Below are 26,003 nucleotides of genomic sequence, written 5' to 3' on the forward strand. Positions count from 1 at the left end.
CACGACAACCACCTTGTGCCCATTTTTCACAATGATTTCCTGATCCCTAGCATGTTGCTGCTGATGATCGTCTTGCCTCTGCTTCTGCTGCTGGGTCTGACCATTTGGTAGGCTTGCAGATGGAGGCCACACGCCAGTGTTGAACAGTGAACTCACAACAAGGAACAGAGCCACAAAGTTCATCATTCCGGGTTATTTGATCTTTTGGTATAAATACGAATAATATGATGATTTCTTGCTTTGAAGATCACAAACAATTTCGAGAGGGTTTTCTTTGTTTGCTCAGTGTTTCGAAACAACGGTGGGGTAGAGAGATTTTGCAGTGTGACCGTCATAAGGAAGGGGATGGTATACCACGTGTCATTAGATAAATAGTAGGATATGAGTGTCAAATAGTTAATAACTTAAAACATAAAAAGTTTCACTACTTACATAAAAACACATGATGTACTATAACAATTAAAAATTTCTTGTGGGGGTGAAGGATGGGGGGTGTGTACGAAATTGGTACCCGTTGTTGATCTGCGACGTGGTGCTTGGCGGCTTGACATGCGTTGCGGCTGAGTGAGTGACATGTGTTCACCTGCATGGCCACAGCGGATGCTGCGTGTCAATGGTACAATGCTTCAGCTATTGGCATGGCTTTACTTCTTTCCCTGTGTTCCTATCTTGTGTTTATAATGGGTGCCTATTTTCTTAGACGAGAGAGTTTATTCAAGGGCCGTGCTACACTAAATTTGTGCAGCAAATAATTTCGCACAATGACTATATAAATTTATAATATAATTTACCACAATTTTCATTAAATTTGTATAATCCCTTTAATAGAAGTAAAGCCTATTAACATATGTGGGCCTTATCTTTATTACAGGAACGATTCAAATGTAGTATGAAAAATTAGTAAGAGTATCGTTTTTGCTAATCAAATTTCAACTAAAATTAGATATAAAGAGTAATTATACACTTACCACATATATACACCATCTCTCTAACGAACGAGACCCACCAACACATGTGGGTCTAATTTCAATCACATGAATTAATGCAATTATTCGAATTTTTAGATATTCAAAGTTTGCACCAAGAAGAGGAATAATGTTTTCAAAGAATGGTCACATAGTATAGATGGGTATACTGATGCAGATTGAACAGGTAATGTTACAGACATACAATTTACTTATGGCTATTTCACATTTTTATTTTTAGAGGAAATTTGGTTCCATAACAAAGTAAGATGTAGAAAGTGACTGTTGTACTAGTAAGAAGCTGAATATGGAAGAATGACAAATAGACTGAATTTTCTGGTCAAGGAGTTTGGAAACGCTTGTATATGTGTTCGCGCGAAAAACTAATCCCAAGCATGGGATATAGAGCAGTCGCACCCTGCCTCCTCCTCTCAAACACAGATTAACAGAAAAATAAAAAAAATAAAAAATAAGACCGCCCTCTCTTTGTATATAAAATCTTCTTGCCTTTCTAATCCGGAATTATAGTTCTGTAAAAAATGATTTATATATAAACAATATTAGGTAATACTCATATACCATCTCTAACTGAAATGATTAAATATAACGTTTAATAATTTATTAGTTTTAAGTTTATACTTAAATTTATTAGTTATTTTCTTTTTTTCAAAAAATTTATTAGTTAATTAATTAAATTACTATTGAATATTTTAAAATCCAATCGTCTAATCAATTATTTTAAATAGCTAACCTCCAAAAAGTGGTAAGAGAGGCCACATTTGGCCACCGAATGTCCAGACCAAATAATATCTTTGTGAACTCTATAAAATTATAAATTCTGAAACAAATCAAGCTATTTTTTTAATTTTGAAGCTTTGACCTTCTGGATGACATTAACTTTATGCTTCATTTATTTCAAAGCAAATATTTAATTAGGTAGCCACGGTCAAACCACCAGATGTGACGTTTTCTCCAACAACCTGATATGAGCACATGACCAAATTGAAATTGTATTGTATTTTACTGACACCAAAGTATTATGCCAGTGAAACACAAGCCGCTCGTCTTCTCCCTCTCGTACATATCACAATTGAAACATGCATCCTCCATAAAAATAAAATAAAATAATAAACATACGCATATATCTAATGCGTAATTCAAACATTTGGGCTCGATCACCTAATTCTAACTATTGTTTGTATTATCTATTTAATAAAAATAGGATTTACTATAATATGTAAATATTATATTCATTAAATAAAATATACAAATGATAATACAAATAAATGATAAAAATATCATTTTAGAGAAGTTGTGAAAATGCTCTCAGTCACCTTTTGTGTGGTTTAGTGGCATTAGGAATGGACAAAATACTCATAGATATGGGTAAACGCGATTACTCATCCATTTAAAGTTAAAGCTTACGGTTATAAGTAATCGTTTAGACAAATAAACAGTTAGGATATAATCGTTTACACGTGAAATTTAAATGGATATTTATAGATATTATCTACAGTTATAATGGATAAATATAACTGTAGTATTTTTTATCCATTTATTTTAATATATGTAAAAATGAAAATATATATATATATCGTTCGTAAATGTAGGAACATTCGCTAACAATCAGTTCTTGATATTTTTAACTGTTAGTTCTCTAACAATATCTTTAATTAGTTCTTTAACAATAAATTTAGATTAAAAAAAAATCTTTAATTAGTTATCCAACAATCAGTTGTTGATATTTTTAACTGTTATCAATCAGTTCTTGATATAAACTCACAATTATATGGATCATATGATTGAAGAGCAGCTTGGTTATAGCAAAAAAATATGTCAAAAATACATGAATTTTCTTTCCAATATGCTTGCTCACGTGAGAGCTATTTTGTTAGTAGCAAATCAATTCTTAGCAAATATATTATATTATCTTTATTGGTAACAGTTAAAAATAAACTCAATTATTAGAATTGTATGAGGATTTAAAAGATTAAAATACGAAAATGCATGCTAAATATACCTATAACGGTGTTTAATTGTCAAAAAAAAAAATTATGACAAATTTGTCTTTTTAAATTTTCAAGATGTTAAAAAAAAACATGTGAATGGGTGGAAAAAAGGGTAAATGGGTTAAAAAAAATTAAAAAAAAAAAAAAAAGGTAAACGGGTTAAAAAAGAGGTAAAAGGGTAAATGATTACAGTTAAATGGTTATGGAAATAGATATAACTATTTAGGCAATTACACAATGAGTAAATGGTTGTTGAGGTATGAACGTAAACGGTTTCTAAGTAAATAATTGCGATTACCTATGTGCCATAATCATTGTTCATCCCTAAATGACATACGTCCTTCTAAAGCAAGATCAACTTAGCATTGAGATTTTTTTAATTTAAATTGTCCTGGAAACCATTTTTTTGTAGCATGATTTCTTTCCTATAGTATAAATTCTACTTTTTCTAATCAAAAGGAAAGTTATGATGCTGCTGGCCTTTGAGGCCACAAGACTTCGCAACAATCACAGATAGAAGAAATTAATCAAAAATAATGGATCTGCCTAATTCCTTGACACGGAGAGATCCCAATAAATAAAAAGGCAACATTGCTTTGGGCAGAAGTGTGTATGTTTCCATCGCTTTCACTAACAATTATTTTTGCATTGGCTTTTTAGTCAAAATATTATTTAAATTATTATAACTCTTTATTTTGGTATTTAAGATTCAAAATCGACAGAAGTAGTTACTAAGATTGTTTACCATCAATTATTTTGGTTATTATGTAAAAACTCGTCCATAAATTAAGAATATTTATGTCAAATGAACCCCTTCACTTGAACTTATGATTTTTTTAATAATAAAAATTTTTCACAGAATAATCAAAATGATTAACCGTAAACAATTTTAAAAATCACTCATATCGATTTTAAATCTCAAAAACAAAAATAAAAAATTATAACAATTTAAAAGATCATTTTGACTAAAAAAAAACCTTTTTGCATTTCTTCTGTCCTCCTAAGCGCTGTCTCCATCAAACCCCACCATTGCTTTAAGTCCATCTCTCACTCAAAAGTAGCAGTGGGATCTATACCTACATGGAGCCTATATGAGTAGTGGAATACACCCATTTCATAAATCCATGACAAGTGCCAAAATATCCATCACTAAATATGTTATGTACACATGAACAAGGAAATGGAATATTCTATTCCTACATATGGTCTAAAACAAGGGAAGATATTTCAATGTATTTGAAACACTATTCCGTATTATAATATAATTGGTTAGACATTGAACAATATATATACTCTCACTTATATTATAATACATAATCTACCGACTAATATTCTGGATGCATGCTACTCATAAAGAAAATATGGTTTATATTGACAATTGTGACTTTGAATTAGAAATTATGGATCAAGTTGATATTGCTATCAAAATGTATTGTCAAGATTCATGTCGACTACCTTTGCCAAACAAGAGAGTCATGACAAGTAAAGACTACTTTTCTTTGTATGATTAGACAATCTCTCTCCTAATTTCATAAAAGAGGGGAGATATTTAAATGTATTTGGAACACGAGTTGATATATTACGTGTTATGATATAATTGGTTAGACATTGAATAATATATATGCTCTCACTTATATTATAATAGATAATCTACTGACTAATTGTAACATCCCACCCGCTGGCTTTGTGGGCAAAATTGACTATCTTCCGTCCACTTTTGGACTTCGTGGCAGGTATGAAAGTTGTTCCTCTTTTTGAGATCTTCATTTCTGTAAATTTGGTATCAGAGCCAATCCCTGCCCAGATGTGTGCCGACGAGAACGTTGGGCCCATAAGGGGGGTGGATTGTAACATCACACATTGTTCAGGGGAGTGGATCATGTAAGCCTTATATGTATATTCTCATCTCTACCTAGCACGAGGCATTTTGGGAGCTCACTGGCTTCAGGTTCCGTAAGAACTTTGAAGTTAAACGAGTTCGGGCAAGAGCATTCCCAGGATGGGTGATCCACTGGGAAGTTTTCGTGTGAGTTCCCAGAAACAAAACCATGAGGGCATAGTCGGGGCCAAAAGCGGATAATATCATGCTACGGTGAAGTCGAGCCCGGAATGTGATAGAGATCCGAACCGGGATATGACACTAATGTTCTAGATACATGCTAAAATTACTCATAAAAAAATTATGATATATATTGTGCGACTTTGAATTAGAATTATGAATCAAGTTGATATTGTTATCAAAATATATGGTCAAGATTCATGTCGACAACTTCATGTCGACAACTTTTGCCAAACAAGAGAGTTAAGTCCAGGATACGCAAAAAATTCCTCTAGAACGATTGAGAGTGGATTTCTGGTTGGATAGTGCCGAGAGAGTTATGACAAGTAAAGACTACTTTTCTTTGCATGAATATACAATCTCTCTCCTAATTTCCTAAAAAGCACAAACGTTCCCACCGGTCACCACCAAGCAGCAGAAAAATTTACATCAAAAAAACGTTTACATTTTAAACGCAGTGAGTTGCAAAAGAAAACATTTTTAGGGAAAATGATATCATACACGAAAAAACGCATTTACATTCTTTTACGCAGTGATTTGAAGAATTTTTTTTATTACAAGTGATATTATACACGTATTAATACGAAAAAAAAAAAATATTAAACTCTACATGTAAGGAATTGCAAGTAAAATTTTGACGACCCAAGACAATCGACTTGTCATTCTTTCTAATGTTTGTCTCTTACCTCATCTCCAGCACCACCGCCAACTCTTCCTCTCCCCCACCACTTCTGTCTTCTTCTTCACTCCCACTCCTTCTAGCTACCCTTCCATTTCACCAGACAATATTCTCTGAGCTCTGAGCTCTCTCAACTCCGCCAAGCTAGCCATGGCCAATACTAAACTTGTAGTGGAAGTTCACGACGCAAGCGACCTGATGCCGAAAGACGGCGACGGTTTTGCGAGTCCCTTCGTGGAGGTAGACCTTGAAGGGGAGCGGCAGCGGACTCAGACCAAGCCAAAAGACCTCAATCCTTGCTGGAACGAGAAGCTCGTCTTCAACATCAACGACCGTTCTCACCTCCCCCGCAAGACCTTCGACGTTGTCGTTTACAATGACAGACAAACTGGACACCATAAGAACTTCCTCGGCCGAGTCAGAATCTCCGGCGTCTCTGTCCCTTTCTCCGAGTCTCAGGCCACCATCCAACGGTACCCGCTCGATAAGCGCGGTGTCTTCTCTCATGTCAAAGGCGATATTGCCCTCAGAATCTACGCTGTTCAAGATTACATCAGCAATGGCGACTTTGCTCCAACACCAGCACCAGCATCAGCACCACCTACACTAAATGATGGATTTGTTACTACTAGTACTGGTGGTGCTGCTCATCCTCCTCCGCTGCAGGAAATCAATACTAATAGGATCGATGAGGAGATTCATCACCACCATTTTGGGGGAGAGAAGATCAAGATGAAGAAGGAAAAAGAAGTGAGAACTTTTCACTCCATAGGCACTGGGATGGGTGGTGGCGGCGGCGGCGGCGGTTCTTATCCTCCTCCTCCTCCAATGAAGGCATCCACCGTTGAAACAAGGACGGATTTCGCTCGGGCGGGTCCTGCCACGGTTGTGCACATGCAGCAGACTCCGCCGCAGAACCCGGAATTTTCCCTGGTGGAGACAAGTCCACCATTGGCGGCGCGGCGGTACAGAGGGTTTGGAGTGGACAAGACCTCGAGCACATACGATCTGGTTGAGCAGATGCATTACTTGTACGTGAGTGTGGTGAAGGCAAGAGATCTTCCAACCATGGATGTTACAGGAAGCCTTGATCCTTATGTGGAGGTGAAGCTTGGCAACTACAAAGGGGTGACCAAGCATTTGGACAAGGACCAGAACCCTGTGTGGCACCAGGTTTTCGCCTTCTCGAAAGAGAGCGTGCAATCCAATTTGCTTGAAGTCACTGTCAAGGACAAGGATTTCACCAAGGATGATTTCGTGGGGAGGCTACATTTCGATCTCAGCGAAGTCCCCCTTTGCATGCCGCCTGACAGCCCTTTGGCTCCTCAGTGGTACATGTTGCAGGACATGCACGGGAACAAGGTCAGAGGGGAGCTTATGCTTGCTGTTTGGATGGGGACTCAGGCCGATGAGTCCTTTCCCGATGCTTGGCATTCCGATGCACACGACATTAGCCACGTCAATCTCGCCAGCACTCGATCAAAGGTTTACTTCTCCCCCAAGTTATATTACCTTCGAGTTCAAATTCTGCAAGCTCAGGATCTTGTTCCTTTGGATAGAAACCGCCCTTTGGATACATATGTCAAGGTACAGCTTGGGAACCAGCTGAGGGTCTCAAAGCCTTCCCAAGTGCGTACTATTAACCCCGTTTGGAATGATGACCTCATGCTCGTGGCCTCCGAGCCTTTCGAAGATATCTTAGTTATATCAGTTGATGACAGGGTTGGTCCTGGAAAGGATGAGATATTAGGGAGGGTGATTCTTTCGGTTAAAGACCTTCCGCAGAGAATTGACACTCATAAGCTCCCCGAGCCGATATGGTTCAATCTCCACACGCCTTCAGCAGCTGCTCAAGAGGAAACTGAAAAGCAGAAGGAGAAGTTCTCAAGTAAGATTCATCTGCGCCTCTGTTTAGACGTGGGTTACCATGTTCTAGATGAGTCCACACACTTTAGCAGCGATTTTCAGCCGTCGTCCAGGCACCTGAGGAAATCAGGCATTGGAATTCTTGAGCTTGGGATCCTGAGTGCCAGAAAATTTCCACCTTTGAAGGGAAATGAGGGTAGGACTACTGATGCATACTGCGTGGCCAAGTACGGAAACAAGTGGGTACGAACCAGAACGCTTCTCGACACTCTGACTCCTCGCTGGAATGAGCAGTATACTTGGGAAGTTTATGATCCATATACTGTAATCACCATTGGTGTTTTCGACAATTGCCATATCAACGGAAGCAGGGAAGACTCGAGAGATAAAAGGATTGGGAAGGTGAGAATTCGATTATCGACTTTAGAAGCTGATCGAGTTTATACGCATTTCTATCCCCTGCTGATGCTCACACCCTCGGGTTTAAAAAAGCACGGGGAACTTCAGTTAGCATTGAGGTTCACTTGCTTTGCTTGGGTTAACATGTTAGCTCAATATGGAAGACCATTGCTTCCAAAGATGCATTATGTCCAACCTATACCTATTAGGCACGTTGATTGGCTCCGCCACCAAGCAATGCAGATTGTAGCAATGAGGCTAGCCCGTTCAGAGCCACCGCTCAGGCGGGAGGTTGTCGAGTACATGTTAGACATAGACTACCATATGTTTAGTATGAGGAGAAGCAAAGCCAACTTCCAGCGCATAATGTCGGTTCTTAGCTGGGTCATGACTGTCTGCAGATGGTTTAATGACATTTGCAACTGGAGAAACCCGATCACAACCTGCCTCGTCCATATCTTGTTTGTGATATTAGTTTGCTACCCAGAACTAATATTGCCCACAATTTTCCTCTACCTCTTCGTGATTGGCATGTGGAACTACAAGTTCAGGCCAAGGCACCCACCTCACATGGATGCTCGGCTTTCGCATGCAGAGTCTGCCCACTCGGATGAGTTGGACGAGGAATTTGACAGCTTCCCCACGAGTCGACCCCCGGACATTGTGAGGATGAGGTACGACAGGTTGCGTAGCGTGGCGGGCAGGGTGCAGATGGTGGTTGGAGATTTGGCAACCCAAGCGGAAAGAGCACAAGCATTACTAAGTTGGAGGGATCCGAGAGCAACGGCAATCTTCATCATCTTCGCGTTGATCTGGGCCATGTTGATATACGTTATTCCGTTCGGGATTGTGGCAGTGCTGTTCGGTGTCTACCTTCTTCGGCATCCACGGTTCAGGAACAAGATGCATTCTGCACCAGTTAATTTCTTCAAGAGATTGCCATCCAAGTCAGATATGCTACTATGAAACTGAAGCTAATTATCTGGATTATCTGGATTCTTTGTATATTCGCCTAATTCTTGTGAAGAAAAGGTTGTTTAGTAAATAACCCAACCAAATAATAGCAGGAAAGACGATGCCATAATGTGCTTTTTTCTTGATCAATTCTTGAATATGCACATTGAAATTTTAATAAATATGCAAGTGCTTTTCTAGAAAAGCACTTAAAAGTGTTTCACAAAAGAAACGCACAACATGTGTTTCTATCAAAAAGCACTTCAATTGCTCTTTTGAACTCAAAAGCACTTTATATCTGGCAAACATGATCAGAAGCGCTTTGGTGATCAAAAACCCTTTTGGTAAAATCTGAAAACGCTTTTAATTGTTTCAAAAGCATATTCTAACAGGTTGTTTATCGCTACCTTCCAGACTGCTGTTTCCATACTATAAAGTAAAAGCCAATTCGAGTAATACTGGTCATCCCTAATCAGGTTCAATCAATAAAAAGTAGCTCCAGATTTAATTACAAGCGAAGAAAAGCACTTGAGAGAAAAGCATGATGACTTATAGCCGTTATGTTTTAACTTCTTCCATCCAACAACACTCTATATCCAACATTAAAATCATTCCAAAAATAATCTATCCTTGAAGATACAGGCAAGTTCATATGGCATTTTTTCCATGAAAATCTCGCCAAAAAATGGATTAGTACAACTAAATTTCTCTAATTAGACGACATAATCCTAAAGCCAAGATGTACCAGTAGCGCTACAATTGTCACGAAGCTCATGAGCATCCCGCCTACAAGAGCCCTATCGACAAAACCCCAATCACTCAAAGATCCTTGGGCTTGCTCTTGCTTGTTCTGGGATCGCAAGCCAATTTCATCCTCCACCTGTTTCTCAACATGGTTCTTTCGCTTCCTCAGTAACCATCCAATCGGATTTCTACTGTTCCAGTGTTCCAGCAGAACGGTGTTCTTTGTTACAGCACATTCTTCCGAGGTAGCCTGTCCTCCACAGCTTTCTGGTCCACAGGCACAAGTTTCTGGCGAAGTTAAACACGCGCAAGTCTCACAACTGTTGGCACCAGGGAAACATTTCTCCTGACTACGGTTTTCATTTGTTGAGGCGGGTTTATCGTTTATGTGAGGGATGGTCTCAATCACTTCTCCAAAAACCGACCACCTTCCCACCGATGTTATCTTCACAATTGCTGAAGTCCCCAACATACTTTCTGGAGCGGCTACAAGAACCTGCACGTATCCCTTTGTATGGCCAACCTAGGGCAAATAAAGAACATAAATTGTAAACATCACTTCAGTTCTATCCTCGATTGAATAGTTGTCCTAAACCCAAAAACTCTTTGGCTAACAATGGCCATCATTGTGTTATAGACCAAAAGATAAATGGCAACAAAATTGAAATAATAAACACTGCGTCAACACATAACATTATGAGTTATATCATCGAGAGACATAAGACTGCAAATTGTAAGTCATCCTTGCACTTCGAGAAAATATAAACAAACAAACAAATGTTTGTTCAACTCAATTGTAATGAAATGTAGATCCAAAGATCAACACCTTTATTATTAAACATTAAACTGCATTTTTAGTTTCTTCAATTATGCATGCAATTAAGTAATAACTCAAGTTTATCATTAAACAAAAGGCTTAGTTATTGCTAAACACCCTTAAACATAAGCACAATGTCTGTGTCACTTTGCCCCCTGAAACTCAAAATGTGTCATCTTATCCCCCAAAACGTCAACTTCGTGTCTCACTTTGCCCCATTTCTTTCTCAACTCTGCAAGAAATCCGTTAAGTCCTCTGATGTGAAATGAGTGGGGCCCACTTAATGCTGATGAGATTGCCATTTTATTGCTACATAATCTAAAGCACATATGAGAGAGTTGATGGAATGGGGCAAAGTGACACGGGAAGTTGACATTTGGGGAGTTAAGTGACATTTTGAATTTCAGGGGGCAAAGTGAGACTAATTCAAAGCAAAGCGTAGAATTACTCCAGATACCTGCTTGAATATCATGTTTTATTCCATAGACAATACAAAAGAAGCCAGCCGTTTATCCCCAGCACAACATTAACTGACATGATATATATAATACCCTAGGAAGAGACAACTTGTACAAACTACAATGTTACAAACAAAGAGCACATAAACTTACCAAGTGAGTTCCATCAGTCGCAATATCAGTTATCCATATTCTTTCCACCCTGCCCTCCATCCCAACATATGGTGCGAAAGCTTCAAAAGCAGAAGTCAATTCACGACTCCTTTTCTTCACTACAGTACTGGGGACCTTTTTCATCCTTGCAGCAGGTGTTCCTAAATTTACAAACAAGATCACAAAAGCTAATTACAAATCTATGTATTAACTCATTGATTTCTGTAATATAGTGCACCACCTAACTTATCATCCTCACTTTCTGTTAGAAAGATTTTTGTTCCAAAACCGAAGTACACCAGTTTTGGTATGTAAATGTTATGGAAATTTAACAACGCCATCAAGTGGTTAAAACAAATCTATAGGAAAATCTGTATTTATTTTTAATATGTACTAAGGAGACAATTATACATTAGAAAATGAACAATCAGAAGGGAAAACTGGTGGTCAAGAAGACCACACAACACCAAAAAGAGGAAACGGGACAGCATAAAGAAAAACAAACTAGGGAGAACTAAATCCCTCCCACAAGCAAATTAACATGAAGCTGCCTACCAATCTCACCACATTTCGAGAAAGAAGAAGCTCTGAACTCAATGGAGACAGATCCCCAAAGAGCCGACTAAAAACAAACTTTCCACCGTAACACCACCATCGCCATATAGCTTTGGACTTCTTGCCCTTCCAAAACAATTTGTAACTTTCACAGAGAAAGGATAAACAATCCCTTGACAACCCAACTAATAATATGTTTCCATTAAAAATTTGTAGCTACCTTATCATACAGGCAGGATTATCTGTATATTAGGCTGTCTTAGGTTTTAGCGATGGCATATAGATTGGCAATAAAGACTGGGTTTACCCAAATTTTCCCTCCCTCTGTTTCTCTATCTCATCTCTTCTAGCTCTCTGCCCGCTCTCCTCCTTTTTCCCCATTGTTCTCTGCCCCCTATCTTCTCCTTTCTTCCCATTGTTTTATTCTTTTTTCTTTATTCCTATCTTCTCTATATCTGGTCCTGCATACATTTGGGCACAGAGCAATTTTTGTCCGGTTTGTCCAACATTAGTGACTATTTGCCAAAAAGTGATAAAGCACTCCAAATTTTGAAGAAACTAATTTCTACAACAGTAGTAGCCAGGAATTTAGTAATATCACATTATACTCATCCGTCCGTAATTTTATAAAATATTCTTCAAATCAAATCCATGTATACTTTTTCTTGCTTATCAAACTGAGCAGGGGATGCATAATGTCACATGGTCTAAAAACAATAAACTTTATTGTAAATTCATATTATATCAACTTCTCATATATGGACAATGAAAAATGTTGATGCCATACTTTAACCATTGTGTATATGCATACGATGCCCTTTACGGCATCCCAAAGTAACTTGACCAGAAATTATCATACCTGGTCTAGGATAAAACTGCGAAATATGAACTTGAGAGAACTTGTACTCTTTAATAAGGCTAAGAGTTTGAGTAAAGTCTTCATCCGTTTCACCTGAGAAGCCAGGAAATAAGTGTAAACTCCTCCTGTAATGTTCTCTGGATTGCTCAATGCAGAGAATAAAGTAATCAAATCCCCCAAATTACCCACCATATCTCAAAATATAGAGATACGAAGAATATGTTATTGTTAACGCTGTTCTTGGCAAGCTAAATTTAGCAGCTGAGAGTATACTGATTACTCGCTGATTAGGTTATTAGCAACCAAATATTATCAAACATGTTTTTTAAAACTTTACAAACTTGCCGTTATTATCTATAATGTCAAACCACCTTAATTTCCTTTAATAAAGGCAAGAAATAAGGAAGAACAGGGGAAGCAATTCCTTCAAATTAACCAAGTAGGGGAAGCATTGGGAAGTAAACAATCACTAAGTTTACCACCAGAAATCATTTATATCCCTTTCATGCTAAGTTTATCCCTCAACATTTCCAACTTAATCTTAGTGCTTTATCTTGCTTTTTGAATTTGCTTTTGGAGTGCCACCGAGTCACAATCTTAAATTGAAATTTAGAGATATGTTACATCAATAATTGATCAACAAAGAATGTGGGCATAAAACATTTGATCTTTGTGAAAAACAAAAACAAACAGGAGCCACGACATCAGAATCAAGCTACTCACTGACCAGGAAATCCACATATTATATCAGTCGCAATCTGCATCCCTGGCACAAGCTCAGTTAGGGTATCTACCACAGTCTTGAACTCACTTATAGTATATTCCCGATTCATTGCCTGAATGAATAAGCATAGTTATTTGAATAAAGCAACCATAATGTAATCGGAAGTCTAGGTTTGTACATTTGTTAAATGTTAAATCCGAAGGAAGATAAAGTAAAGGATACATCAAACTTAGCTATAAGAAAATGGACCAATCCATGAAAAAAGAGAGAAGAAAAAAAATTAGGACTTACAGTCAAGACTGTATCACTTCCAGATTGGACTGGTACATGTAGAAATGAGTATACACATGGATGACGCAAAACCTCTGCTATTTCCTTCAAGTGCTCCAGAATGAATGGAGGATTCGTCATCCCTATCCGTAACATTGTGCTTGCACTGGGGGGGAGTTCTGCGACAATTGCATTCAATAAAATTGGTAGATTGACCCCAATGTCACGACCTGCAAACATCAAGGAACCGATTATTAATAAACTAAACAATGGCCTAAACAACATTTTGACTTCTTTTTTCTTTAAGTATTACTTTTTTGGTGTGTCCTGCCAGAAATGATTTCTCCTCCAACATCCAACAAACAATATACTAAAACTGTGAAGATGTCAACGCACATGACCATGGTATACTTATTATTTACTCTATTTTTCTGTTCAAATATACTTTACATGTTTAACATAGATCTCAACCAACCAGATCAACATTGCAGTTTTGAGATATAAAGCCCGAAGATTTATAGTGATTATTTGGAGATTATCTTACAAATTCTTACACTGCAGAAAGACAAGTTAAAAGAAATTATAAAAATTCTTACAAACTAATTAAGTATATAAATAAAAATTCAATGTTTACATAGTTGGGTCAATCCATCATGCTTGCAAGAATTCTTCACATGGATGTATAAATCACTCAAACCAAATACCTCCAAAACGGAGACAAAGTCTCCCCGGATCAATGTTTTAAAAGGCTAAGGCGTGGGCAAGGCGTTTGATGGATAGCCCTGCCTAGGCGAAAGCCTTAAGGCATGAGGCGAAGCCTCACGAGACCTAATTTTTTAATACATATTTTATACATATTTTATACATATAAAAATATAATAGTCACAAACTATTTTAACTCACATAACCAAGTTTAATCAAGCAATCAAATTAATCAATTTCAAACATCTACTTAAGTGCCTATTTATATGAGAGTTTTGGATAATATTTGGGTGGCATAGGTAGTCTTAAAAATAGAGAAATAAGGAAAAAAATATAACGAATTTTTTAAAAAAAAATAATATAACATTAAGAAAATAATAATCCAAATAAAAAGATGTTTTCTTTTCTACGGCCAATCATGAGAATGTTCAGGAAAATAATAAAAACAAAAACAAAACAATGCTTATCTAATATATATCTAGTATTCCAGATAAACAAGTACTTCCACAATCACTAATCAATCAAGCTCAACTATAATCACTAATCAATCAAGACAATAGAATTATAACAAAAAATTACCATAAGCACCAGTATCTTCACTGCTCAACCATATTTCCTTAACTCCATCAGCTACCACAGATTTTACACGTCCCACCTGCAGTGCTAAAATTCTAATTAAACTGGAAACAGATATAATATTTAAGAAAAACCAATGGCATGATACTTACAAGGCTATCAACAGTATAACTTCCTAAATGACCGCGAGCATGCTTTGTCTTGCAGTAAGTGCAAGCACCTAAACAACCAACATTTATGGGAAGAATCTCAACGAACTTGTTTTTCCTCACCTGTGGAAAAAAATTCCATTCAAATACCCCATCTCTAGACTAGTTAACAATATAAGGTAGAAACAGAAACAGATGGCAGGAGTGAAGAAAGCAAAAAAAAGTGCTTGAATGGGTAACAATCAAAGAAAACTAAATTTTAGAAGGGACAACATAAAATGCAAACACCATGGTACAAATCTCCAAAACGCACCTTAGGGAGGTCAAGTGCAGGCAATGTCTTACGGCTCAAAAGGCGCACCTCATGACCTTTCAAAGTCTCTTCAACGATTTCAACCACACGATCAATTTGCTGGACTCCTACAATACTGACACCTTCTAGCTCCTTTAGATCTCGACTTCCTTGTGGCACGCACCCAGCCACCACCAGGGGCTTTCTTGCACCTTTACCTTTTGCTATCAGAGTGTCCATGGCAGACTGACTTGGAGATTTGACCGTGCATCTACATCAAGTAACAAAATCAATACATGGAGAATTATGAGTTAACAGATAATAAAAGACATCTCTCATAAGCATGTACTTACATAGATGTTAAAAAAATGGACAAATTATAAAGAGTATCGTAAACAAAACAAAAAAGCCAACTTCAAAGAGAGAACTTCAGTATTAAAACATGTGCACTCAAAGATAAGCAAGGCAAGCACACATATGGAATAGTTGACTTAAATATAGGAATAGCATTTAAAATAGGTCTACTAAAGTTCAAAAACTACAATGCCACAAATTATAAAATACGTATAAAACTCTAGCAAGTGCCAAAATAATGTCCCAAGGACTGAAGCACTAAATACTCCCTAACTTTGACTTTAAAATATAATTACTAGATTGTTTTCAGGGGTAACGCATGACCAGATCTAACAAAAAAATGAGACAAATAAAAGAATCCTCACGTATTTATGAGCCACAGGTCTGCCTCCTCAGGATTGTCACTTAATGGATACCCGAAAGCTGAAAGTTGACCAGCCATATATTCACTGTCACTCTGCCACAACAACAAAGTGCAGGGGGGCGAAAACAAAAATGAGAAATTCAATGCATTCTCTAATGAATAGAAAATTTAGGAAACAATTCCAGTGACAAGACCAGATCTCATGCTAATATAACATTATGGTCAGTCCACTGTCTTTTTATAGATGGGAAAATAAAATGGAAAAATACGGTAAGTAGCCCATCAGTACCATCAGAAAGGATGCAAAATCCAAGGTAATAGAACAAAGGACTTTAACACTCCAACCAAAAAAAGAAATAGCCTTTACCGCCATATAAATCCTACTTGTACCCTCAATGACAACCTAAAACTTGATATCAATAGATCCATTTGCAATAGGTTGATAAGAGAGGATAATCAGCAAATAGCTGATATGGAAGATACAGATCTACACAAACCTCTACCAGCAAATCTAATTGGATACACCTTTATTTCATTGAGACCTATAAAAGCAATGCAGCCATTGCTAGTTCTTTACTGAAGCCCCAGTTGACGTCATGCATTTCGTAAGTGGACCATTTATCGATAGGACGTAGCCTGTCCACCCAATGGCTTTCCAGCCAACGCTAATGATCACTTAACATTCCACTAACTTCTATATATTTAATTCTAAGAAATTAACCTAATATTACTCCCTCAAATTTTGATGTTCTCTAATCTTTTGAGCCCCTTCCAGCACTTTTTATAGATGAAACAATATATTCAGTTACTCCGTTTCACAATAAACATATGGAAACTGCTTAAATACCCAACCTATGTGCCTACTTTTGTTTTCCAACCTATGTGGCACTTGATGAGCACACCTACATCATTGCATTGGAAAACCAACCACGTAACAGAAGCCAGTGGGACAATTCCATGAGCATCTCCAAGGGGCTAGGCAATGGCCAAGGCAAACCATATGTACCTTGCACCATCACCTTTTACCGTCTCCAATGGATGACATTCGCCTAACAATTTGCCTCATCCGTTGGAATGACAGATTTCTGATTAGTCAAATGTTGAAGGCAAAGTACACATTTGCCTAGACAATTTAACTTGTCCCTTGTCATAAAAAAAAGTAAAAAAATAAAAAATAAAATAAAAGAAAGGATGGGAATAAAAGTGTAGCATTCTCATAACAGTCTTCTCTTCCAATGGGACAAACCCTAAACCCAACCCATTTTTTTTTGTATTACATTTACATATTGTTTTCATTCCATCATTCTTTCCACGAACCGCATAAACCTTTCAATTTGGCTACCAAACCCACACGGTTGAACCATTCCCCACAACTCAAACTTAACAAAAACCGAAACTCGGCCCCTAATTATTGAACTTGAAGCTAAAACTAATACTATATAGTTAAAATTGTAGAGTACAATTGGTAATTGTTAATACTAACTACAGAAAAATACTGGAACGGTAATAGAAGAAACCCTAAAGACGGACCTGGTTGTGTGAGCATCCAAATGTTTTGATATATATAGTCTGCCAAATGAAAAAAACAAGGTTAGGAAGAAAGCCATCTTCAGAGAGAGAGAGAGAGAGAGAGGGGGGGGGGGACCTGAGTGCCAGGGACTTTGGGAGAGAGAGGAGCGAGTGGGTCTTGGATTTGAGATAGCTTGGCGTTGGTATTGCGGCCATTGGGATTGGGTTTGTTCTTTGGGTTCAATCCCACGGTGTTTATCGGCAGACGAAAACCGGGAGGAGCTCCGCCGCCGCTCCCAATCAACAAATCCTCTATGTCCTCCATTTCCTTGGATCTCTGCTACTGTTGAAGCTTCTCACTTCAAACGCAGTGACGACGGGCAGGGTGAAAGGTTATGTAACACTGCTTTTTATTTTAACCCGCTAAAAATTGAGTAATACTGAACTCACCCATGTTTTATTTTTTGGAGTTAACTTAGCCCGTAAGTATTTTTGGAAGGCTAAATAGTCAAAATGCTCTCTGAGATTTGTATAGTTAATAGAAATGATTCTGAGATTGAAAATCAATAGAAATGGTCCATAAAGTTATCCACCATCAATGATTTTGGTCCTTCTTTTAAAAACACTTTGGCAATTTTCAAAGCTTCATAACTCAATCGATTCTTAATCAAATTCAACCCATAATATATCAAAATAAAGATAGGAAAGTGTAGAACAAGATTATACCTATTTGTAAGGCTAATGGTTACGGGGATGGCCGGAAAATAGCCTAAAAGGTGACTGGTCCGCAGGAAAACTGGAAACTGGGTAAATTTTAAACGTTCATAACTTCTTCAATACTCAGCGAAATTGAGTGATTCAACAACTAAAATCATACTTCTCAACGAGACGAAGATAATGGTACCTTTCTTGATAGCTAACTCGCCGTGATTTGGCCGAAAAACGGCTCAAAAGTGGCAACCATTATCTTTGTTTCGTTGCAAAGTATGATTTTCGTTTTTTAATCACTCGATTTCGTTGAGTATTGAATAAGTTATGAACGTTTAAAGTTTATCCAGTTTCCGGTGAATTTTCCAATTGTCCTTTCACACTATTTTCTTGTCATCTCCAACAATCATTGGGCTTCCAAATAGGTATAATCTTGTTCTACACTTTCCTATCTTCATTTGATATATTATGGGTCGAATTTGGTTTAGAAACGATTGAGTTACGAAGTTTTGAAAATTGCCCAAAGAGTTTTTAACGGAATAACCAAAATCATGAATGGTGGACAATCTCAGGAACCATTTCTATTGATTTTCAATCTCAGACACCATTTCTATTGATTATGTAAATATCAAAGACCATTTTGGCTATTTAGCCTTTTTGGAATTAACTTGACTTGTCTATTGATGAGAAGAGTTTCTCAATATAATTTATTATCGATTTATAGAATTTCGTAATTATAATCGATACTGTTTATATTAACATTATAAATATAATATATGTAAAAAATAATAAAACAAAAATTGTTTAGTCATCAAACTATATAAAAACAATAGCAAGATATAGTATTGTTTATATTAACATTATAAATATAATATATATAAAAAATAATAAAACAAAAATTATTTAGTCATCAAACTATATAAAAACAATAGCCATATATAGTTACAGTTAGTTGACTTAATTTTTTGCAAAGTTTTTTTTTTCTATTTTTTTTTTTAAAAGGGAATAACTTGTGACAAGTCACGGTTATTCACCCATTCCAGGAGCCAGAAAGACTGACAGAGACATTTTAACCTCACACAATCACAAGTCTAGCTTCCACACCAACAATAGGTTTTGAACCCAAGACCTCCAATTTTTAATTTAAAGAAAGCCTCGCAATCCGTCATTTACTACTGGATCACCAACTAGTGATTAATTTTTTTCAAAGTAATTTATAATATGAACAATTTTAACCATAAACAAGTTAACTTGATACAACACGATCCCTACCGCATAACAGGTTAAACGCAATTTGCTATAATTGGTGTGAGCTTTTTAATTTTTCAAAAGGAAATTTACAGATTGATTGGGGGTCAAATTCTCTATTTTTTTTCTTCCTTGCGAACGAAACGCGATCCATTTCCACAGTAATATCTGTAACAAAAATATAACGATTTTCCGGTCATCGCCTTCATCCGGCTCTTTATGTTTAACCTACAATATGCATGGATTATCCTTCTGCCTTCATCCGGCTCGTGTTTCGAGTCCAAAATGTTTGGTTTCCTCAAATCCTCTGCCACTGAGGTTTGGCAGCGCAAGGCAGGCTCTTGACTACATTTATGATCGATCCTAGTATGTTTTCTTTACACAATCGACATGCATTACAGGTTCGTGCGCTTCAAATAGACCAGCACCCCAACGCCAGTTAACGCAACAGCACTTGCAAGAACTCCGGTTTGCACAGTCGTCCATCTGCCTTTTTGGGTCATCGTTGTTCCTGGCTGTGATATGCTTGGGTGGCCAGAATCAGAGAAGTCCAGATGCAACCTTAGAACCTGAGATACAGAGGAGGTACACTCGAGGAATAAACCATACAGCTGAAAAATGGTTACAAGTATAAACTCCAACACATCCCAAAATAATTACACATAAACTCCGACCCACCCCTTTAGTGATCTAATCCTATCACGAACAATATGTAGAGGTACAGCTCCTCAACAATCGAATTCAACAAGCTACATAAACCTGGCTCGCTGTGTCATATCCTCCATTGAATTCCGGTATAATTGTTAAAATAAACACTCAGCCCTTCACCCCCAAACCTATGAATATAAAAGTTTCTCAACTTCAAACCGTTATTAAATGACTTGTATCAACATATCGTCCACAAGATATTAACAACCAGATGGGGGGGGGAGGCAATTATGAGTTTAAATAATAAAATAATTGCTCCAAAATGCTTAAAAAAAAAAGCCTTAGAAATCCAGTAAATGAGCATAGAGTTAACATTTATACTACCTTCAGTCCCACTCCTCGAGCATGGCTGACTGCGCTAATAAGATCATCATCAGTTGCAAGTAGAACTCTGTCACCATCTTCGTCTTCAAACTGGAGGAAAGAAAATAATTACTAAAGTAAACACTGTGAAGCTTTGCAGCCCAATAAATCAGATGAAACAAAATTAGCTCAAAGTTTTAACCAAAATGTGAGGACGATCGAGATCATTAGCAGCACCAATCCTTTTCATGATAGCAGATACCAGCTCATCTAAATTTTCCATGCCTGGAGAATAAACAAAATAAATAAATAAATAAAGAATAAGAAAAGGCAAAACATAAGGTCATTGTTGGTTCAACTCTGGCGTCGAAACATCTGGTCCACCAAAAAAAAAAAAAAAAAAAAAAAAAAAATTTCACATCCATCAACTCAGTCACAGAGCTCTCCCCACCCAGTGCTCATCTAGCCCGGTGTAAAAACCAAACCACGGAGACACTACAGAGCGAATTCTATGCCACAACTAATACCCCCGTCAGACCAAGTCCACTCATGTAAGCTTCCATTAATTTTCCCATCCCCAGATATAATCATAACCCATTGGTCACTAAATAAATGAAAATCAAGACCCCAGTTTTCTAGACACTATTAGTAGAGGTGGATTATGATCGAAGGCTTCCCCCTATTTTGTAGTTTATAACTAGCTATCAAAACAAGAGGAAAAAAGAAAATATACTCCCCAAAAGAGAAAAAGACAAAAAAAGCTATAAAACTAAGGGTCAGTCTAACTGTCACGTAAACCTTTGTTTGTCTTGGACAGCACTCAGTTGGCCTATTCTTTGCTTATGTAGATTCCAAATCTATGACACCTGGATTAACAGATGCCACATAACAAATAAGAACTTTTTATTCTAAAGAAAGACTTAAGCTTCTAAATTTAGAGAGGTAAAGGGTGAGCAACCTGGCATCAATTTGGCATCCATGTAACCAAAAGATAGACTCATAGACTGCATTGTAAAATGATAAGGATAAACTTGATTGTTTGACAACGAGGGGCGCAATAGTTTAACAATTTGTACCCAACTCTATCCTTTCACTGAGCAATCACTCCACAAAATATTCATGCTAGGAATGGTATATATAAGTAATCAAGCAAAATGATAACAAAGTATGCTTGCAATGATTTTTGGCCTTCAACCACCACTCACCACAATTAATTCGATGCACTCGACCCCTAAGATCTTCAAATTTGAAGGCAAATGAATTCCCAAGACCAAGAGAAGGATAAGAAAACTTTCCATCTGCCCCCTCAGATGCCATCAGTGCAGACATTTCACTGAAAACGAAAGACCCTAATTATGGTTACTGAATAACCAGGTTATCCAAAAACAGAATCAGTGACAAAACGAAATCACAGCATGCATTTGTGCAGATAATTTTTCTTTTCCATAATTTTCCTAACGGAAGACGTGACACAACCGCGCGCAATGGCGTTCTAGGATCATATAGCTGACCCCACTTAGTGGGAAAAGGCTTTGTTGTTGTTGTATAGTTTTCCTAACCTCCAAACTTCCGATCAAATTAGTCTCACTTCAGCACTAGATTGTTTAAGTCAGTAGAAAAATTGTGTAAGTGAACAAAATACATATATTAGCAAGTTTTGAATACCTTTGAGTATCGCAATCATCAGGTGGCTCCAAAGCAAGTGCTGAATCCCAGAATTTTTGCATCATTGTGTTTGCCATATCATTAACAGTTCCTGAGCTATTTTCAACCTAGGAAAGGAATAAACAACTACTTAATCAATTTATCCTTGGACGCTTTACAAAAGTGATAAATGAGAACATCCAAAGGGGCTTTTAGATTCAAGCCTAAACAATGCAACTATCATTAGAATTAACCCAAGTTTTTTTCTTCCTTGTCAATTTAGGCCAAATTTGCATTTATTATTTATGTCTCAAGGCTAATTAACCCTTGAAGGTAAATAATGGAAACAAATTAAAAGTCCTTCAATTTAATGCATTTATAGCACCCAAATTTTGAATTCAAGTTTCAAACATTTATGGCAAAATTTCATAACTCGCACGCACCAAATAAAAAAACTCAGAACAAACTACAGTACATGCACATAAGACACATATAATCTACATAAGCAAAAGATAAAAATCAAGAACTTACATGGCAATCAAGGAGGAAAAGATGCATGTAGAATTTGTAAACCATATAAGGAACGAAATGGAAATAAAATAAAATAAGACAACTATGAGAAACACACTCATAAGACATGTTAGACGAGCTTCTATCACAATTGGAAAATTAAAAACTAAACCAATAGAATGCATTGAATATATATTATATACTGGGCAATCCCATCCCTTAAAAGTTCAATATATTCTGCAATGTCAAATCAACATCTTTCATATCCAAAGGCAAAGGAAAAAATGAAAAAAAAAAAAATTCTTCACTCTGATGAATAAGGAACACATCTAAACCATAACCAGGATGACTTTACCATAGAAATTGCCGCATGAGTTATCTGCAGAACATCCACACAGGCAGCAACGCATCCATCTGCACAAACAGATGTCAATACACCTTATAAACAGTAAAAATATGTACTATAAAAAGTACCACTCACCTCTGTCTAAGACAGGAAGATGTAAGAACTTCCCTTCATGCATTATATGCAGTGCATCAAGGATCGTTGTCTCTAACGTACCACACTCAGGGTTTGAAGTCATTACCTAAACAAATTATTTGGATAGCACAAGTTGATTCATGTTTGTTCAAGGAAGCTTATTTCAAAAAAGGAACAGAGCTATATAGTTAATTCTAAATATAGAATAATCAAACATTCGATGGTTTAGAGGAAACCTTTTCCACCAAAGTCAACTCAGGAGAGAGATTTTGCGCCACAACTCGCATAAGGATATCCTTGGAACTGCAGTCAGTCAAAAGCAAGCATCATATAATATTCATTAGAGAGGACATACAACATCCAAGAATGGCATCTAACTCCAAATGTTCATAAACAAATATAAAGTAAAGAACAATACGTTAGTATCCCCTGAATCTTGTTGCCCATTACAATTATAACTGAATTAACCCGCAACTCCCGCATCCTTTTTGCTGCAACATAGACAGGATCCGATGGGGAAACAATGGCAACCCTGAAATCATAGAGCTACAAGCTTGTCACAAACCTTAAACAAAAATTGAGCCAAAAGTGATAAATTGCATCCTCCCAAAAAGACCAAATGGCAAGTCACACTAAAGAACTGTACTTCGTATTTTCACCAATGATGGTTGACAAGGATGGCTTGAACATTCGATCCCTCAAAGTTTCTAGAAAAGCATATGGAGCTGCAATACATGATGATAAACAGAACAGAATAAGTTAAATTCTAACAGATGTATCAAATGTATGTACCAAAATAATAAACAAATAGGCTCTGTTAATACAGTGCCCATTCACTATAAAACAGAGACTTTTGTAAAACTTTACTGTAGGAAGCAACTTCCAATCACACTCAAGTAATTTAATAATATTGTCATACATTAATACGAACCAGAAAAATTGGCTCCCATCTGGCGTTCAACTCCTTCAACAGCAGCAGCAATGGCACTCCCCTGCTCTGCCGCTTTCTCCAATCTTGATATAGCATCATAGAGACATTTTGTGATATCTAACAAGGCAATAACTTCACCACTCTCTACGACAGGGAGATGTCTGAATTTACCTGTTAACAGATAAAGAAATGAAGTCGTCCGCGTTGCCCAACGTAGCCATGATAAATGAAGATTTAGATGCAAATTCTTAGACAACCCCACTTGCAGACACGAATAATAAATTAAAAAAATACCAAAAACTACAACCTTGTTAGATAAAAAAACTAACCTTGGATCATTTTCTGAAGAGCTTCAAGAGCTGATGAATCAGAATTAACAAAAATAGGATTCCTCGTCATGATCTTCGATACAATTGTCTGCTCCGGTCTCAGCCCCTCGGCAATCACTCTAGCAGAAATGTCCTGAAAGCAAAAGTACCATAAGCAAAGCGGATACTCAAGAACTCACAAGAACAGCCAACTATGAGTTATAACTTGAACCTTGTCCGTCACAATTCCGGAAAGCAACGCATTTGAATCAGTTAAGAGCACAGCATCCACACGGCGAGCCGCCATCCTCCGACATGCATCGGATACTGTAGTCCCCTCCGGAATAGTTAGGGCTTTCGACAATCTTAGCTTCTTCACCGTCCTCTCCCCACCACCAGACCTTTTAAATGTTAAAATTAAAACACCATTTTCGGTTAAAAACTAAAGCTAAGTTTTGCAGACCCCAATTCTCAGGAAACCCAAACTTGAAATCAACTCAACTATACAAACGCAAGACAAATTCTCCAATAAACCATTTTCTCGGGAAACAAACAAAGAGCAAACGAGAAAGGACAAGAAAAACTTACGAAAGGGGAGGAGGTTGAGGAGGAGAGGAAGGTTTGGTGGCGGTACCATTAGAGGTTCCGTTCTCGGGAGGGGCCGATTTCTTAACCCCGGCGGAGGGGCCGCGTTTTTGGCTGAGACTGGTCCGCCTCACACCCACTTGGCTGCTCATCTTTCTCTTCTCTGCGATTATTAGGGTTTCTCTGGTTATCTGAACTGCAGAAACCCTAATTTAGTTGCAGTGATAAGAGAGGGAGACAGAAAAAGGGAACCCTCCCCTCTCTCTCTCTCTCCTTTTCTTTTTGGAATTAAAATTGGAGCGAGACAGAGTATTGTTATTTCAATGGAGGCAGATTTTTTGCCCTTTCAGTTCCCGTGTCCAGTTCTCGTGTCCTTCGTATCTCCGTATTTTCTGTTTTGTGTGGTCACAATTAAGTCACGTTAATATTTTATATATTTTTTTATAGAGATAATAAGATAAAAAAAGAATAATAATATAAAATATTGACGTGATTTAACCGTAATTATACGATGGCACGGAAAGTGAGAGGGCAAAGCCTCCATTTTCAATTCCCACCGATTTGACAGTTCAAATTAAACATAGAGGATAATTTTGTGGTGGCCAGAGGAGCAGAGAAAATCGATTGAACCGGACCAATTGATTTGATTCGATTTAGTATTTGAAATTTAAATTAAGCCACACAATATTTGAATTAATAACTAGGGTTGGATAAAATGACTGAAAAATCCGAAACGGAACTGAAATTTACCTCCGTTGAGACCGGGGCATACCAAAAACCGAAAAGCCAAGAAAGACGAAAGTTTCGGTATGGTATTCGGTTTCCCCTGACCATTTATTTGATAATGCGTACCGAACTGAAAATATTTTTAATATTTTATACTATTTTTAAAAAAAATGATACTTTAAATGGTATAACTGTTTGGTTTTATGGGATTTAAAATTTCCGTTAAATCGATAGAAGTAATCTTGAAATCGTTTAACATCAATTATTTTAGAAAAATTTTCGCTAAATTGAAGAAATCACCGATTTAAGATGAGGGGTTGATTTGACAAAAATATCATCAATTTAACAGGAAATTTCTCACATAATAACCAAAATGATATATCGTGAACAATCT

General features: G+C 37.0%; 3 protein-coding genes across 4 annotated transcripts; 1 reads left to right on the forward strand and 2 right to left on the reverse strand.

Moving 5' to 3' along the window:
- The first annotated feature begins 5,402 nt into the window (after positions 1-5,402).
- Positions 5,403-9,081, forward strand: LOC103967842 (FT-interacting protein 7-like). Its single transcript, XM_009381160.3, has one exon. The coding sequence runs from the start codon at positions 5,863-5,865 to the stop codon at positions 8,941-8,943; it is 3,081 nt and encodes a 1,026-aa protein (XP_009379435.2). The 5' UTR covers positions 5,403-5,862; the 3' UTR covers positions 8,944-9,081.
- Positions 9,082-9,459: 378 nt separating this feature from the next.
- Positions 9,460-17,873, reverse strand: LOC103967851 (threonylcarbamoyladenosine tRNA methylthiotransferase). 2 transcript variants are annotated; one of them, XM_009381172.3, is made up of 11 exons: positions 17,594-17,873; positions 17,479-17,517; positions 15,950-16,041; positions 15,252-15,501; positions 14,942-15,061; positions 14,793-14,868; positions 13,533-13,741; positions 13,245-13,353; positions 12,518-12,610; positions 11,104-11,264; positions 9,460-10,198 (listed from the first exon to the last, which is right to left on the reverse strand). In XM_009381172.3, the coding sequence occupies exons 1-11, from the start codon at positions 17,780-17,782 to the stop codon at positions 9,641-9,643; spliced, it is 1,896 nt and encodes a 631-aa protein (XP_009379447.2). In that variant the 5' UTR covers positions 17,783-17,873; the 3' UTR covers positions 9,460-9,640. The 2 variants fall into 2 exon arrangements, with proteins under 2 accessions (XP_009379447.2, XP_048437537.1); XM_048581580.1 differs by lacking the exon at positions 15,950-16,041 and having other exon boundaries at positions 17,594-17,844.
- Positions 17,874-19,513: 1,640 nt separating this feature from the next.
- On the reverse strand, positions 19,514-25,179 carry LOC103967859 (CBS domain-containing protein CBSCBSPB3). The gene is made up of 14 exons (XM_009381183.3): positions 24,887-25,179; positions 24,531-24,699; positions 24,320-24,452; positions 23,991-24,161; positions 23,706-23,784; positions 23,478-23,591; positions 23,296-23,362; positions 23,060-23,165; positions 22,934-22,992; positions 22,090-22,196; positions 21,630-21,757; positions 20,627-20,709; positions 20,446-20,535; positions 19,514-19,982 (listed from the first exon to the last, which is right to left on the reverse strand). The coding sequence occupies exons 1-14, from the start codon at positions 25,033-25,035 to the stop codon at positions 19,809-19,811; spliced, it is 1,629 nt and encodes a 542-aa protein (XP_009379458.2). The 5' UTR covers positions 25,036-25,179; the 3' UTR covers positions 19,514-19,808.
- Positions 25,180-26,003: the final 824 nt, after the last annotated feature.

Source organism: the organism of the source record quoted next, unplaced genomic scaffold (assembly GCF_019419815.1).
Source record: "Pyrus x bretschneideri cultivar Hongxiangsu unplaced genomic scaffold, Pyrus_bretschneideri_v1 Contig17, whole genome shotgun sequence".
In the NCBI taxonomy this organism is placed as follows: domain Eukaryota; kingdom Viridiplantae; phylum Streptophyta; class Magnoliopsida; order Rosales; family Rosaceae; genus Pyrus; species Pyrus x bretschneideri.